Source organism: Pseudonaja textilis, chromosome 3 (assembly GCF_049901715.1).
Source record: "Pseudonaja textilis isolate UNSWEBS1 chromosome 3, rPseTex1.2, whole genome shotgun sequence".
NCBI classification, from domain to species: domain Eukaryota; kingdom Metazoa; phylum Chordata; class Lepidosauria; order Squamata; family Elapidae; genus Pseudonaja; species Pseudonaja textilis.
In genome coordinates this window covers 110034678-110052983 of record NC_141992.1, presented here as the reverse complement: position 1 = coordinate 110052983, position 18306 = coordinate 110034678, and the positions used below count along the sequence as shown (strand labels likewise).

Here is an 18306-nt window from a genome sequence, read left to right as displayed (position 1 = left end):
GCCATGCCTTTTCCCTTGGGCTTGGTTACTACCCTGGGCGCCTATTTTCTGCTGAGCTGCTGCTATTTCTTTAAAAAAATAAAGTTTTTAAAGTGCAGGATAAAGACTTTTCAGCAGTTAAAGAAAGGTGACATTGCAGGCTCTATAAAAGCTCTTGCTTTAGACAATCGTTATTGCCGTAAGCATTAAAATGCATTTATCAGACGTTTTACAATAGAGTTGGATAATTATCAGAATTCTCTGTTACTGAACTAGCCCCACCCAAACCCTGCTCTCAGTTGGCATTCACTGCCAATCCCCTGTATTCCTCGCCCTCAACCAATTATAGGTGCAAGACTGAAAGAAGGAAGAGCTCTCCATGCATTGTTTGTTAGTAACATTTCAAGATTCCAAGACTGCAGGTGAGACTCCTGACCTTCAAGAAGAGACTGTCCAAGGTCATGATGATGTTACAAGTAGGGTTTTTGAGGGTAGAAGCAGGACCTGGAGGTTTCTGATCATCAGTGTGCACCTATTTCCATTCTCAAGCTCCCAAAGGCACATATCGTCATTTTTCAGGATTACTTGTGCTACTGCAGGGTTGGTGGGGTTAAAGATGAGAATGAGAGCTGTTTGTCTCCTATAGACATTTTACTCCTGTTTCCACTTTTAAACTCACACAAAACACAGCATCAATGGCCAAAATTAATTTTAAAGGTAACTTCTAAAATAACATTAATTGAAAAAATGTCAAAATATCAGAGAACAATAAACTTAAAACTCTGATACTTTTTAATTAAAGAGTAGGAAGAGGAAACAATTTTGAGTTTCCTAGATATTTGACATCTGAGCACAGCTGTCACTTATTAAAATTATTATTATTTTTTTTGATCTAGTGATGCCAACATAAAAGATGGCCTTTTGGATTCAGGTTCTGATATGGGCAGCACAGAACAACTTGACCAGGGAAGCATGGACACTCTTATCAATGGCTGCAAGGCACACAGTGAGGCTGCCAAAAGACTGGCTAAAAGGCTCTACAATCTTGAAGGATTCAAGCACTGTGATGTGGCCCGCCAGTTGGGCAAGAAGTAAGTGAGACACAGAGGGATAACATAATTCTAGTAACTGATTGGCTGTTACCTTTTGTGAAAAAAAAAAAACCTGGATCCTTTAATCCAATGAAGAGTTTCAGATTGCGTAACAACTGTTCTCTAGAATTCAGCTGCAACTATTTGCAGGTAACTTAATGGTTTGGGGTAGATTGTGACTAGATATTTCAGTTAAAACCGTGGGGATGCAATGGTTAGTTTGTAGTACTAACTCACTGCTTGTTCCAGGAGTCCGATTCTGAGTGGCTTAAGGTTGACTCAGCCTTCCATTCTTCTGAGCTTGGAAAAGTGAGGACCCAGATTGTTGGGGGCAATATGCTGACTCTGTAAACCGCTTAGAGTGGGCTGAGCAGTATATAAGTCTAAGTGCTATTGCTAAAGGTAATGCAACATGAATGGAAAATGAAAATGGTGATGGCTACTAACGGCCCACAAGTAGAGTTTGATGAAGGTGGAAATGTACACTCGATCTAGCAGTAATGAAACGGCTACCATGAGCCAGGAACAGGTTCTCTCTTTTGCTGATTCTTTCTTTTCTTTTTTCTTTCTAAATGATGGTGTAGCTTGCATCATGAACTGTTAAATGGTAATATTTTTTGACAAAGATGAAGCCTGATGTTATCTCTGTGTATGTCTTATATGTCTATATCCGGCAAGAAATATATATTTTCCTTTTTAAAAAGCATTTTGTCTAGAAAAATGAATGGATCAGATTTACATAAATGGAAATTTGATTGTGGCCAGAAGGATGGCAATGTTAATCAAGAAAAGTATATTTCACGTAACTGCTTTGCAAAAACTTTTTTACTCGCAAGCAAGTCACATACAGGTGGAAACTCGAAAAATTAGAATATTGTGCAAAAGTTCATTTATTTCAGTAATGCAATTTAAAAGGTGAAACTAATATATGAGATAGACTCATTACATGCAAAGCAAGATAGTTCAAGCCGTGATGTGTCATAATTTAGATGATTATGGCTTACAGCTCATGAAAACCCCAAATCCACAATCTCAGAAAATTAGAATATTGTGAAAAGGTTCAATATTCTAGGCTCAAAGTGTCTCACTCTAATCAGCTAATTAAGCCATAACACCTGCAAAAGGGTTCCTGAGCCTTTAAATGGTCTCTCAGTCTGGTTCAGTAGGAATCACAATCATGGGAAAGACTGCTGACCTGACAGATGTGCAGAAAACCATCATTGACACCCTCCATAAGGAGGGAAAGCCTCAAAAGGTAATTGCAAAAGAATTTGGATGTTCCCAAAGTGCTGTATCAAAGCACATTAATAAAAAGTTATGTGGAAGGGAAAAGTGTGGACGAAAAAGGTGCACAAGCAGCAGGGATGACCGCAGCCTGGAGAGGATCGTCAGGAAAAGGCCATTCAAAAGTGTTGGGGACTTTCACAAGGAGTGGCCTGAGGCTGGAGTCAGTGCATCAAGAGCCACCACACACAGACGGATCTTGGACATGGGCTTCAAATGTCATATTCCTCTTGTCAAGCTGCTCCTGAACAACAAACAATGTCTGAAGCGTCTTACCTGGACTAAAGAAAAACAGAACTGGTCTGTTGCTCAGTGGTCCAAAGTCCTCTTTTCTGATGAGAGCAACTTTTGCATCTCATTTGGAAACCAAGGATCCAGAGTCTGGAGGAAGAATGGAGAGGCACACACTGCAAGATGCTTGAAGTCCAGTGTGAAGTTTCCACAGTCTGTGTTGATTTGGGGAGCCATGTCATCTGCTGGTGTTGGTCCATTGTGCTTCATTAAGTCCAGGGTCAATGCAGCCATCTACCAGGAGATTTTGGAGCACTTCATGCTTCCTTCCGCAGACTAGCTTTATGGGGATGCTGACTTCATTTTCCAGCAGGACTTGGCACCTGCCCACACTGCCAAAAGCACCAAAACCTGGTTCAATGACTGTAGGATTACTTGATTGGCCAGCAAACTCACCTGACCTGAACCCCATAGAGAATCTATGGGGCATTGCCAAAAGAAAGATGAGAGACATGAGACCAAACAATGCAGAAGAGCTGAAGGCAGCTATTGAAGCATCCTCGTCTTCCATACCACCTCAGCAGTGCCACAAGCTGATAGCTTCCATGCCACGCTGCATTGAGGCAGTAATTGCTGCAAAAGGGGCCCAAACCAAGTACTGAGTGCATATGCACGCTCATACTTTTCAGAGGTCCGATATTGTTCTATGTACAATTCTTGTTTTACTGATTGCATGTAATATTCTAATTTTCTGAGATTGTGGATTTGGGGTTTTCATGAGCTGTAAGCCATAATCATCTAAATTATGACACATCACGGCTTGAACTATCTTGCTTTGCATGTAATGAGTCTATCTCATATATTAGTTTCACCTTTTAAGTTGCATTAGTGAAATAAATGAACTTTTGCACGATATTCTAATTTTTTGAGTTTCACCTGTACAGTAATTGCTACTGGGGATTTTCAGTCATGGATCCATAATCGATTGAGATGAAATTTTTTAAAAATAAATTAAACTTCAGTGGTAAATTGCCCTCAATGCAAATATGAATATATTTAACCTAGTTGATATAGGGAGACAATATTTTTTAACTTAAAGAATATATAAATCCTGTATGGTACATGATTACATTAAGACTATTAATTTTTCAGTCCATAGTTTGTCTAGTTAAAAAGTATAACATTCATGGTTACAGTCATGGTTTCTGATAGTGCTTCAGTAATAATGTCACCGAATTCAAGAAAGAAAATTCAAATTATGAGGCAAGAGAGGTCAAAGAAGTCAAGATGGCAGTCAACCATGGGATTGAAACCTTATCCCTTTGTATATTTGTGTAACGCTGTGACTGCCATCTTCACTTATGTTATTTTTCCATTCCTGCAGACACCCCTAGAGAGATAATATTTTAAGACACCATTACTAGATAGTTATATTTAAAAAAATCAATGTTGATGTCACTTGAATAATTATACTACAAATTGTACTATGGAAATTGTATTGTGTTTTTAAGGCTGTAAAATTAGAGCTGGATCAACTATGTACTTTGAATATGGTCTATTCCTTCACCTGTATTAGGTAGTAATATTTGGACTGGTGGGAAAAAGGTGGTGAGTCACTCACTTTTTGCTTGAAACAACTCAATCAAAACAGCATGTTTATCATAAGTGATTCTAAGAGAATAACCCATAGAAACTATATAACAACTCAGGGATTCTCTAACCTTGGCAACTTTAAGACCTGTGGATTACAACTCCCAGAATTCCCCAGTCAGTTATGCTGTGCTGGCTGGGGAATTCTGGCAGTTGATGTCCACAACTCATTCTCTGTATAGTCACATTTATAATCTGCCAATAAGAATGCAAAGGTATCAATTCAACTGATGAATACCATTTTTTATATGGAATTAATCTTCTGAAAATGTTGTATACACATTCAAGAGATTTAGCTGAACACTAATACTGCGTAGGATTCTTGATACAATTGGCAGAATAATCTGGAAAGGCCCACAGGTTAGACAGGATCCCCACTGAAAGGAATGAAAAATCTAAGAATTTCTTTCCTATACTGTTAGAGATATATACTGTAATGTATCCTTACTCTTTTCATAGTACTATGCTATTATAGTGATTAATCTGGGAGGAAAATGAAAGAATCCCACAAAGTATGTCATTCCTCATTCAATATTCTTGTTAAATATAGTTGCTAAAATATTGACAGCTAATTTGGCATGAAGATTATGGAAGGTAATTCATCCAGTACTATTTGGCTTTATGATATGTCCCAGCTCTGATATTAGATTATTGACAAATATTTTAAAATTGCATTCTAATAGTAGTGACACAGCTGTTTTGACTTTGCAGGATGCAGAAAAAGCCTTCAATATGTTCTAATTTAAGTTTTTTTGAATAAGTTATGAAAAATGGATTTCCATCATTTATCATTTCTTCATAAAAATTAATACTCCAATCCCTCTGTTCAGGTGATTATTAATGGGACTATTTCCTGTGCTATTAAGATAGAGGTAAAACCTATCTCTTTCTAGTTTTTCTGATTCTTCAACATTCTTCTTTTATATTGAATTAATCCAAATGGTTCTTTTTAAAACATTATATCCTTCTAGTGCTATACTCCAATCATGTGTCTTTTTATCAACTTTCAATTACACCAAAAATTTGCTGCCCCTCCCCCAATGCCTGTACCAAGACTTTTCGTTCCTATTTGTTTTCCATGCTCTGAGTATTAATGTAGAGGCATCTGGGTCCTTCAGTTTGCTTGCAGCATGTCCTGGTGTATTTCAAGCATCCCCTCCCTTCTTTGCTGTGAGGTTTACAGACTTTGGGCTTAAGGTGTATATGTGATTCTGGGTATTTGTCTTTCTCTTAATGCAATTTGAAGCTTGTGAGATCCTTTCTCCTTTAAAACAATGTTAATTTCCAATGTATACTTTGGGATTGGAAAAAAAATGACATTGTTTTCAAGAAAAAGCCACATGGCATATATTAACATTTGACATACACTCTCTCTCTCTCTCTCTCTCTCTCTCTCTCTCTCTCTCTCTCTCTCACACACACACACACACACACACACACACACACACACTCATTCTTCTATTAATTTATTGTTTGAAGTTATGGAAAGAGAGCCACATAATGTAGAGGACTTATTTTACAGAGAAGATGCTGTTTGTCAAAATATGCTTCTTTAAATTTCTAGGTCCCTGAACAGAAAGCAAATTGTTTTATTATGTATTCTCTAAGGGCATATTGGCCTCATTCGCAGTGAAGGAGAAAGTGTTCCCATTCCCACCCCCCAAAACCTGTTTCTTTTTAAACTCTATTGTCTTGTTTCAAATTTTTATATTTTACATTTTATCGATATTAGAATTTAAAATAAACATAATTTAGTATAACCTCACTTTCCCTTGACAGCCAATTGTCTGTTCTGTACAAGAACACCACAGTCACATGATTATGTGTACAGTATAACATCAAACCAAGACCTGAAAGAGAAAGAAGATGAAGACCAGAGGATGGCAAAATGAAACTAACCTAGCCATAGTTTCCAAAGCATTATTACAGATACATTAGGAGCAGACTCCTCCTCCCCACCAAAAAGGCTGATGGCACTAACCCATTTTATTTTATTATAATGTAGGATTTTGTAGATTATAAACCATTTTGTTAGATGTGATCTTACTGTCTCCTATGGACAGAAATTTGGAGTACAAGGTTGAAAGTTAAAAAAAAAAGTAAAACAGTGGAGAAAAAATTATCAGTAGAGAGAATTAGTGGCAAGTCACTGAATTGTTGGCAATGCAATGTTTCACTTGATCATGGTCCCCCCTCCCCTTGGGCTACTGAGCTTACTTGGGCTTACTTGTTTTGGAGGATTTTAGTTGGTTTGTGTGCTAATGTGATATTGTGTGATTGTCATGGGCTGTTGGTTGTTTCTGATATGTTTTTGATGTATTGTAGTACAATCATTTTCATAGCCTTTGTTGATTGTGCTGCAGTGGTTGAATGGCCAGGCATATTTCAATAAAACTGCATTTTACTGGAAGAGGTTGTATGGATGTTTCCTTATGTTTTCTGTGGTCTGGGTTGCTGCAAAGCATTTGCAGTAGAATTCTTCTCAGCTGAATTTCTCCCATGCATTGAAAATTCTAAAACATGTCAATCGACTTATGCTTGAAGCTACATTATTTTAATAAATAATCAAATAAATCCAAATTTGTGTTTGAAAAGAAAAACATTTTAGAAGTCACAGTTTCATATCTTTCCTCTCTTTAGAGGATAGTTTTTAAAATATATATTCATTATTAATAATCTTACTTCAGTGGCCATTTTGAGTAGTGGTTAAAGGCCCCAAGTTAGGAACTGGTAGACTGTGAGTTCTAGTTCTGCCTTAGGTAGAAGCAGTTGGGTAATCCTGAAGCTGGGCAAGTCACTCTCTCTCAGCCCTAGGAAGGAGGTAATGGCAAGCCACTTCTGAAAACTTTGTCAAGAAAACTGCAGGCAGGGATTTATCTAGGTAGTCACTAGGAATGAAGACTGACTTAAACACACAAACATAGACACACATATAAATATTGTAGGTTATCACAAGGATTTCACATTGGGAATTCTTTCATAAGTTGATGTTTCTGCATGTCCTTCCGTCCACCCACAAAAAAACCCTGGTATTTTGTACTAGCAGAAAAAATGGTAGCTGCCAATTTTTGTATTCTTTTCCTAAGGTAGCATTAATATAAATGTAGGTTGCATGATGTAAGGTTGCCTTTTCTGTACTTTTGGTATTGCAGCATGATTATAAATATAACACATACCCTGATTTCTAAAGTATGTAACATGTGAATTTGAAGTATGCATCTTGCATACCTTTTACAATGTCCTGTTTATTTCTGGCTTAGAGATATTTCTGATTATTTGTAGAACACTGCTTGATAAGGAATGACTTATATTTTCTGCTTCACTGCTAATTGATTCATTTTGATTTTATCAGAAATGCTAGCATTTGAGATGCTTTTAAGATGAGTTCTTATATAGACAATGAGTTTTGTAAAATAATTGTAATTATAGTTGTGATGAATTTTACTCTGTTACAAATTTTCTTTATATGCAGTTGACATTGTTAAGTAAACTGATAACAGAATTTAAATTTATGATAGCCATTTGTAGTTCCTGTCCCACAATTTCTGCCATTTATCTCATTCTATTGTGTAACCAAAGTTTTTTGCCTATGCTATCATTGTCTGCTTCACTTGTTCATCTTCCAGTTTGATGCCCAGTAAGTAGCTGTACAGTTTCTATATCAATCTTACTTCTGTCCCTGTAAATGTCTTATCTAATTTAGTTAGTTCTTTATAGAAACTATATAATTTAACGTTTCTCATATCTTGAATGTATCTGCACTTGTGAATGCCATGCCATATCGATCCCTTGATCACTCAGTTCATGTTTAGTTTTGAGTTCCCCCTTTTCATTCAGAATATCTTTATAATTATATCTAACAATATTTCCCATGTTAATAATGTTTAGTTGAATCAGTGCTTCCATTGTTGAAAGCCAAAGTGGTATCCTCAAATAATATTGTTCTCTGATTTTTTCCCCATACAAACAATAGTGCATTCCTTATGTAATGTCTTTGAAAATAACCATGTCTCACTTTTCCCATACCACAAGAAAGCATGCCAACCCAGTTGCAAGTCATGTCCCTCCAATAATCAATATTCTTGCATGCAGATTATCAATACAATCCATTCTTTCATCCATGTTAATACCGTGGCCTGGTAGTACAATTCCCAATTTGGTAATCCAAAATGTCCTCCATTTCTTGAAGCCAGTAGCATTTTAAAGCTAATTCTCACTTTTTTCCCTTGCCAGATATATTTTAGTATTATTTTATTAAGTTCCTCAAAGTATTTCCCCCTCCAATTTTATCGGAATTGTTTGAAATAAGTACTATAATCTTGGCAATATATTCATTTTGATTGTAGCTATATTTCCTATCAACAATAATTGCAGATTTTTCCATTTTTCCAGATCTATATTAATTTGTTGTGTCTGTTTGTAATAATTATCTTCCTTAATCGTTACACATCTTGCTGTCAGCTGAATCCCTAAATATTTTACTTTTTTGCAATCTGGATATCTATTCTTTTCATTAACTCTTTTTTCTGTTTATCTGTAAGATTTTTCACTAAGATCTTAGTTTTCTCTTTATTTCTTTTCAATCCTGCCACTTCACTATATTATTCTATTTTTTTTATTAATTTACGCCCAGTTTCTTGTGGATCTTCCAAAATAAAAACCAAATTGCCTATAGTTTATACTTTTCCCTTCTTATTTCCATGCCTTTTATCTCTGTATCTTGTCTGATATTTCTATTTAATACTTCCAGTGTCAATATAAATAATAGGGGCGACAAGGGACATCCTTGTCTTGTACCTTTTTTAATGCTGACCCTCTCAGTCATATTTCCATTTATCATCATCTTTGCAGTTTGCTTATAATATATTGCCTTAATCATATTAGTAAATTTCTCCCCAAAGTTCATGTTTTTTTATTGTGTTAGCATAAATTGCCAGTTCACATTGTCGAATGCTTTCTGTGCATCTAGGAATATTAATGCCATTTACTTCTTTGGATGTGCCTCATAATATTCCAGTGTATTTAAAATTATTCTCATATTGTCTTTAATTTGTCTCTTAGGTAAAAAAATCACTTTGATCCGGATGATATGTTGATTTAAGAATCTTTTTAGTCTTTCTGCAATTATTGAGGCAAATATTTTATAATCAGCATTCAGTAAAGATCTTGGCCTGTAGTTTTTTATCTGTTGTAAATCTGAGTCTTCTTTCAGTATGAGAGTAATATATACTTCCATCCATGAATTTGGTGCTTTTGCTGCTAACAGTAGTTCATTGAATACTTCCAACATTGGAATACTTGAAGTAATTTGTAAGTTTTTGTATAGTTCTACTGGTAGTCCATCCAGACCTAGTGTTTTGCCATTCTTTTGTCTCTTAATTGCTTCTGTTAGTTCCATCATCGTTATACATTCATCTAGCATTGCTTTCACTGTTTCAGGTACTTTAGGTAGTTCCGCTTTTTCTAAATATTGTTTTATTTTATCTTCTGGAATGGCCTCTTGATCATTTTTTCACAATAATTTTGAATCACTTTTTTTGTTGTAATTTTGATGGTGAAGAATTCCTTCATCATCCATTAATTGATGTATCAATTTCTTTTCTTTCTCTTTTTTTCACTTTATATGCCAACCATCTCCCTGGTTTAGGGAGTATTTGTATTTCAAAGAAATTTTGTTTAGCACTTTCAATTTTTTGTGCTACTTCTTCTTTATCTATTAAGTTCAGCTTATGTTTTATTAATTCCACTTGGTTTTTTATGTTCTTTTTTGTGGATCTTTTTGTAGTTCTATCTCTAGTCTCTTATAGTCGTCTTCTAATATATTTTGATTTTGTCTCTTCTTTTTGTTTTTCTTTCCCGTATATGTTATAGTTAATCCTCTAATATATGTCTTAGCTGTGTCCCATACATTTTGTAGTGACATTTTTTCTTTTCTGTTCTCTTTAAAGAAAAAGTCCACCTCTCTTTCCATAAATTGAATAAATTCCTTTTCTTTTAATATTGATTCATTCAACATCCATCTTAATTTCCCTTTTTGTCCCTTCCATATAAATTTCATTGGATTGTGATCTGCCCAATTGCTTATTTCTATATTTATTTCTTGTACATTGGATTTTAGCTTTGCTGACATCCATATCATGTCTATTCTTGACCAAGACATATGTCTCTTTGAATAAAATGAGTATTGATTTCCCTTGGGATGTGTCTCTTGCCATACATCTTGGATACCGAGTTCTTCTGCCTTTTTGAAGAAAGCCTTTGGAAGTGTTTTCTTGGCTGTTCTGTTTGTTTTTCTAGTTTTGTAGTCTAATTCCACATCCACAATTGCATTAAAGTCTATACTATACATATATTTTTATACTCAAGTTCTATTATTTTCTTATAAATTTTACCATAAAAATCCTCTTGGTTACTATTTGAAGCTTTTATTGCTATTAAGAGTATCTGTGATATCTCCACCATCAAAATCCTTCCTTCCTCATACATAAAAATGTACTTAACATTAATTGTCTCTTTTACATAAAGGGCTATTTCCCTCTTTTTTTGTTGTGATAAAGAAGTATATAACTTCTCAATTTGGGGATATCCTGAAAATATCATTGAAATAACCAGAGATAGCCTTGGGTGCAAATACAATGACGGCTCTGTGGCCCCAAGATTTTGTAGAGTTGTATGCAAAAATGAGTCCAGCAAACCCATATTCATTCATACAATAAATACCATTGCAAAAACTAATCCCAACCACAAAAAACTTTGCTCAAGACCAGACTTATCCATACTGCAAAGAATCCTCTCCTGTGAATTCTGCGCAGAACTCAAAACCGGTCTAGACAATGGAGAAAAGGACCTATACATTGACTACAGAGCTGATTGCATCAAAAGAAAGTCACACAACCCACAACTCCGCATCCAATCCCACCCCATCCAATCCAACGTCACTCAAAACTAGGCATGCACACCTCTAACTACCTCTATTCCAACCACAACTGGCCTTAAATGCAAACTACTCAATGCAAGAAGCCTTGTAAATAAAATACCCGAATTTCTCCTCTTACTAAATACAGCTAAATTTGACATTATATTTGTCTGTGAAACATGGCTCAACACATCTCTCCCTGACTCCATTACCACAGTAAGAGACTATCATGTTTACCGATCAGATCGTGAAATCCATAGAGGAGGTGGTGTTGCTATCTTCTATAAAAAGTCCCTACATCTAAAAAACATCCAAGTTACCCAGGAGCTTGCTATTCCTGAGACCATCATCTGTGACCTGTCCTTAAATATCACATTTCAGTTCTTACTATGTTACAGAGCTCCTGATTATGACATTGAACATGCAAACAAGCCAAATACACTACTAACGTGGGCAGCATCTTGCCTACATGCTTTTATCTTTCTTGGTGACTTCAATCTGCCTCATATTAACTAGACCCTTAACAAATGTACAACTGAACCCTCACATGCAACCTTCTACAATGCAGTAACAAATCTGGGACTAGAACAACTAGTAACCAACAACACTAGACTTAACAACTGCCTCGATCTCATCTTCTGCAATAGTTTGAATTCAATTTACGGAATACAAATTAAAGAACCCTTTTCCAACAGTGACCACAACATGATTTACTTTTGTCTCAACATACGTCCACACAAAAATAATCACAGTGATGGAATCCCCAATTATAACTTCAAAAAAGGCAACTGATCTTATAGACAACAATCTTTCATCCCTTGATTGGCAATTTCTATTCTCTGGATGCAATACTGTAGAAGACCATTACAACATATTTTTACTTGAAGTCAAAAGAGTCATCAAACTATATGTACCATTAACAACTCCCAAAACCAGAAAAAACAAATTACCCATAACAATAAGGAAACTTCAATCCAAAGAGAAATCACTTTGGCAGAAAAACAAATCTGGTCATGTTGCCAACTTCAAAAGCCGATACAAAAATTTATGCCACCAGATAAAGACTGAATGCACCAATTATCACATTAAACAAGAAGAAAACCTTCTACACACCAATTCCACCCGCACTTTCTACAATTTTGTAAACAACAAACTAAAAGACTCAAGGTCCATTCCACCCCTGAAAGGACCTAATGGTAAAGACTGCAACGATGACACTATTAAAGCCAACCACTTTAACACATTCTTTGGCTCAGTATTTGTAAGCAGCAATGGATCATGCCCAGTATTTCCTAGTTGAACCACAGACAACTACAATGATCTACTACATGTCAATTTTACAGAAGACAATGTTGAAAAAGCACTACGCAATCTAAAACTATCTCTATCTATTGGACTGGACAGAATATGTGCCTACTTCTTAAAAAAGCTATCCACTGCCATAGCCGAACCTCTAAGCATAATCTTTGAAAAATCTTTCAGGACCAGCTCATTGCCAAAACTATGGTCACAAGCCACGGTCAACCCCATCTTCAAAAAGGGAGACCCCAACCTAGTTGAAAATTACAGACCAATCTCCTTATGCTGCGTCACCTGTAAAGTCATGGAATCAATTATTAACCAATCCATCATGTAATCTGCAACTCTTACACTGCAAAAAATATGGACTACACAACTCAATCAGGGCAAAGCAATGGACACAATCTACATAGACTTCTGTAAAGCCTTTGATTCAGTGGTACATGACAAACTACTCCTAAAACTAAAATTTTATGGTGTCTCTAGACGCCTACATAACTGGCTAGAAGCATTCCTGTCAAACAGACAACAAATGGTCAAAATTGGGAGTGTCCTATCAAATTCTGTACCTGTCAACAGTGGTGTCCCCCAAGGTAGTGTTTTAGGACCAACTCTCTTCATATTCTACATAAATGACCTCTGTGATCATACCAAGAGCAACTGCGTTTTCTTCGCTGATGATATAAAGCTATTCAACACCACAGACAATACTGATATCCCTCAAAAAGACATTGACTAGGTATCAGAATGGTCAAACAAATGGCAACTTCAAATCTCAACAAATAAATGCTCTGTCCTACATATTGGCAAAAAATATCAGAAAATAAAATACAGGCTGAATAGTCAAGACCTTGTTGATGATCCAAACTCTGTCAAGGATCTTGGAGTATTCATCTCTAATGACCTAAGTTCTAGAGCCCACTGTAACTGTATAGCCAAAAAGGCATTAAGAATTGTTAACCTAATCTTACGTAGCCTTTTCTCTGGTAATATTACACTAATTACTAGATCATACAAAACATTTGCTAGACCGATACTCAAATACAACTCATCAGTCTGGAACTCACATTATGTGTCTGATATTAACACAGTTGAGAAAGTCCAGAAATATTTCACAAGAAGAGTTCTCAACTCCTCTACTCGTTGCAGAATCCCTTTGCCACCAGACTCGAAATTCTAGACCTAGAAAACCTAGAACTACGCTGCCTTCAAGGATAGTATATAAAATCATACATTGCAATGTCCTACCTGTCAATGAATACTTCAGCTTCAACCATAACAACTCAAGAGCAAACAATAGATACAAACTCAAGGTTAATTGCACCAAACTTGATTGCAGGAAATACGACTTCAGCAACAGAGTGATCAATGTCTGGAATACTCTACCTGACTCTGTGGTTTCTTCCCCAAACCCCAAAAACTTTAACCTTAGACTGTCTACTATTGACCTCACCCCTTTCCTAAGAGGTCTGTAGGGGATGTGCATAAGCGCACCAACATGCCTACTGTCCCTGTCCTATTGTTTCTTTTATTTTTTTATTTTTCTTATATGTATTAATGTATTCATAACTATGTTTTTACTTATACCTATTATCTTGTAAGCAATTGACAAAAATAAATAAATAAATAAAATACATTTTGTTTTGTTGTTTTTAATATGTGCTTTTTGCAAGCAGATTATATCTAACTTTAATTTTTCTAATTTACTAAAAGTCCTTTTCCTTTTTCTTGCATAGTTCAGTTCGTTTATGTTAATTGATATTAATTTTATTTCTTCCTCCATAGTTTTACTTATAGATGGGTTTTGTTGTTCTAGTTGTTCTTATCTCTCTCAATTATTTTGGTTTCACTCCTTCTCTTTTTGCTATTTCCTCCAGATCTCTTTCACATTCTTTTTGTTGCATATTTCTCTCTCCTGTAGTTTCCTCTTGTCATCTGTTCCCTCTTTCCTCTCTTATTCTCGTTTCCTCTTGTGAACCAAAGTAGTGCTCATAAAATTGTTCTGCTTTTTCTATGGAATCCAAACTATGTCTTTGTTCCATCCAGGCCATCAATATTCCCTCCGGTATCAGCCATCTGAAATTAACTCCATTTTTGATTAGTAGTTTTGTCAGAAATTGATATTCTTTCCTTATTTCTCTTAACTCTTCCTGAAATCTGTTTTAAGACCACTATTTCTTTCCCTTTATATTTCAAAGGATCATCTCTCACTCTTTGTAAAATCTCTGCTTTCATTGCTTTTTTAGTAAATCTCACATGTACCTCTCTAGGAAGTCTGTTTCTTGTCTCATATCTGGCATGAACTCTAAATATTTCATCAATCTTAGCAAAAACTTTTTCTTTGGTCACCTCCAGAGTATCCACCAGCAGCTCTACCAATTTCTCTGCTAGATTTTCTCCCTTTTCTTCCTCAATATTCTGGAATTGCAAATAATAATCAGCCCTGTCCATCTCTTGTGATATTATTGTTCTTTCTTTATTTTTATTTGCCAATGTAAGTCTGTAATCAACTTCTTCCATTCTTTTTTTCTGTTTGTTCAGCTTTCTCTTCTACTTTCTGTATGCATTGTTCACTGTTCATCATTTGTTGAAAATTCTCTATTTTATCCTCTACTTTTCCTATTCTTTCCTTCAAATCATCATGCAGGGCTTGGATCATAATTTTTAAGTCTGCCTGCATCGTGTTCACTTTCTCTTGCTGTATCATAGCATCCAAAGAGCTCTGACCTGATGGACTAGGTGTTGCTGCTGCTGATGAAAATTGTGCAGATGGTGCTTTCCTCATTTTGAAGTGTTTTAATATTTATAATCCACAAAAAGTAAAGGGTAAAATTATCAATTATAATCCAAGAAAAAGATAAAAAATATACATTGTAATCCAAAGGTTATCAATCTTTTGACCCCATCATTCTTCTTGTTTTTCTTCAGGTTCTTCAAATCCTAATCCTTTCTTATAAAAAAAAGAATTGATTAGTTGATAAATTGTAATTCACATAGGCCCACCAAGTCCTAGATTTCAACCACCAGTTATTTTATATCCACAAATAGAGAGTTAACAGAGCAAAAAAAAAAAAAAGGGTGGGGTTGGGTAAGGGTAGGAGAAAGAGAAATGTTTTGCTGTTCTCAGCTTCTATTTTGTTTTATCTGTTTTATTTTCTTTTGAGTTCTAAGAGAATCTCAGTGTTTCGCTATCTGTCTCGTTATTCAGTCTAAACAACTTGTAGTACAATAATTGTTTATCTAGCAGTCGGTTCTTATCTTCAGTTTCACAGTTTCTCAAGGTTATGTATTTTATGTATTTTTCCTCTTTCTCCCTTGCACCTCTTGGCTTTCACTTCTGCCTGTAGGTGGCACTGTTGATCTACTTCTCTCTTTTTCTTCCTCCTTTTGTATAGTATGCTCCAGTTCAAATTTTGTTGGAATAAGAATAAAAAAGTATGTCCAAGTTTTGTAGTATCCAAAAACTTCTACATTAATCAATATTATATATGAGGTATCCAGTCCGTTGCAAAGTTTTCCACTTTTTTTAAAAGTTCTTTGACTTAAATTACTGTTTTAAAAATGTCTCTTAGGCTTTTCTTGCCATTTTTCTCAGGAGGTGGAAGAAAAACAGTTCCACCTCCTCCTTTTTAGATCCTACTTACACCCAGATGTTTTCCAGCGTGCTCTTTCTTTCATTAACGTTAAAAATTCAAAGTTAAAAATCTCTCACCTAGATCGATCACACTGTCATTCAGTTATCTACACTTCTTTTCAACTGGCTGTCATGGCTTCAGTCTAACGCATAATAGCTGTCTTTTCCTTCCTGTTGAGTTTGAGAACCTTCTCTGGATCAGTCAGGGAGATTGCAGGCTCCCTGAGATCAGCAGAGTGCACTCTCTTTGTTCATTGCCCCTCTGAGACAATTTAGATCTGTCCGGACCGCCTGGCAGTTTGGATTTCAGCATGATCCCACAGAGCCCCATAAGATGCGTTGCATTGCTGCGACATCAGCCCCTCCCTCCCACACTTTGGAACATCCTGCCCTCCAAGGTGAAACCTGCCTCCAGCCTCCCATTCTGAAGAGCTGCTCTGCTGGTTGACCTGGGGCCCCAATAGGGGAGTATCACACTGGAAGTGACTACTGGATTGAAAGCTAATCCTAATTCCCCCATTGCTCCCTGCAATGGGAGGGATGGGAAAATCCACCCATCTTCTCATATCACTATACCATTATTATCTTTTTCATTGTTTATTCTATTGTTCCATTTACTGTTGTTATATTTACACTTCTTTTTCTGTTTTTATTGATGTAAGCTGCCAAAAATAGCCCCCATAGTGAAACAGGCAGCAAATAAATTTAACAAACAAGCAAATAAATATATCTCCTTCCTCAGTTCTCCATCTCCACTTCCCTGATGCATTTCTAAATATATATAAAGCAGCTCTCCCAGTACGGAAGTAAAAAAATGCTTCCAGAATATGGAATGATGGAATAATGCATCTGTACAATAAATGCATAAACAAAACCCCTATTCTTAGACATATCAGAAATAAATACAGCTAGGTAGAGTGTAAGGTTCTCCAAACCAAACTAGTAAGAGGTTTATACTAAAAAAAGTTTGATACTTGTATCAGTCTATTGTTTCCAATTTTCCATTTGAGGTTTAACTTATTGTTTATACATTAAAAGGAGAACAAAATTCAGAATTGTACTGAGAGCAAAAAATGAGAATGATTTTTTTCCCCAAATTCCAATGAGAGGATAGTACCCTACTCTTAACCCAATAAAATTTGGTCTCTTCCACTCCCAGTTTGAAGTATACACTAGTTTAGTATATATTGTATACTCAGAAACATATTCATTTATGGGATTCTTTGTGAAGAGTATGCCCATAATTATGGATGGTGTCATCTTTAATTACAGTAATGAATTTAGCAAAATGGTAGCAGAAGAATATCTCCGTTTCTTCGACTTTACTGGGTTGACCTTGGATAAAGCACTCAGGTGAGCAGAATCTATTAATTTTATGTTTCTGGAATTTTGTAAAGATTAACTACTTAACCATTTTTAGAGTTAAAAAAAGAGATAGCATTGGTAGTTTATAAACAAGCACTGTTCATCTGTAAAGAAAATGTTGGATATTATAAAGGATAAAGAAGTTTGAAATGTTGGTTGGTTGAGCAGAAACTCACTGAGTAGTCTGATCCACATGTATTATTCTCTCAGGCCTCTTCTCTTCATCCATTGAGCATGATGGCAAACCATGACCCCAGTTTACATTTGCTTTGCTTGTAATGTTTAATAAATAACAAGGTGAAGATGTCTTTCTATGAAGAATTAGTATGATGTTTTCATCCAAGATGTTTGGACTCCATTGAGAGCCAGTTTGGTATAGTGGTTAAGGTGCTGGCCTAGAACCAGGAAACTGAGTTCTACTCCCACTTTAGGTATGAAAGCCAGCTGAGTTACTTTGGGCTAGTCATACTCTCTCAGCCCAACTCACCTCACAGGATTGCTTTGGAGAAAATAAGAGTGGGAGGGTGCTGCCTTGAGTTACCTATAAATTTAGTAAATAAATTTCCATGGGCTGAAAGGCAGGATCAGGGTGTGAGGGCACCCTTTAATAAAAAGGCTATTGGGAAAACTCCAACAGGGTCATTAACCTCTTCTTTACTGGAAATTACATTTTCCTAAAGCAACTTTTTCTGTTTAAAGTGCTATCTGTTTTATTTTATATGTTTATCTGTAAAATGAAATTATACCTTCTATTTCAGATTTCTAATCAAGGTGTTTTCAGGGCAGCCACAGTCGTATGATTTAAATTCCAGCCCTTTTTTACATGCATTACAAAATATAAAAGGGATGGAGCTTCA

At 35.7% G+C, this 18306-nt stretch overlaps 1 protein-coding gene across 1 annotated transcript in view; it reads left to right on the top strand.

Moving 5' to 3' along the window:
- Window positions 1-18306, top strand: part of PSD2 (pleckstrin and Sec7 domain containing 2) — a 92664-nt gene that overhangs the window by 20787 nt on the left and 53571 nt on the right. The window contains exons 4-5 of the mRNA XM_026700897.2: window positions 876-1070; window positions 17357-17437. Coding sequence (XP_026556682.2) covers window positions 876-1070; window positions 17357-17437 — 276 coding nt within the window. The remainder of the gene's footprint in view (window positions 1-875; window positions 1071-17356; window positions 17438-18306) is intronic.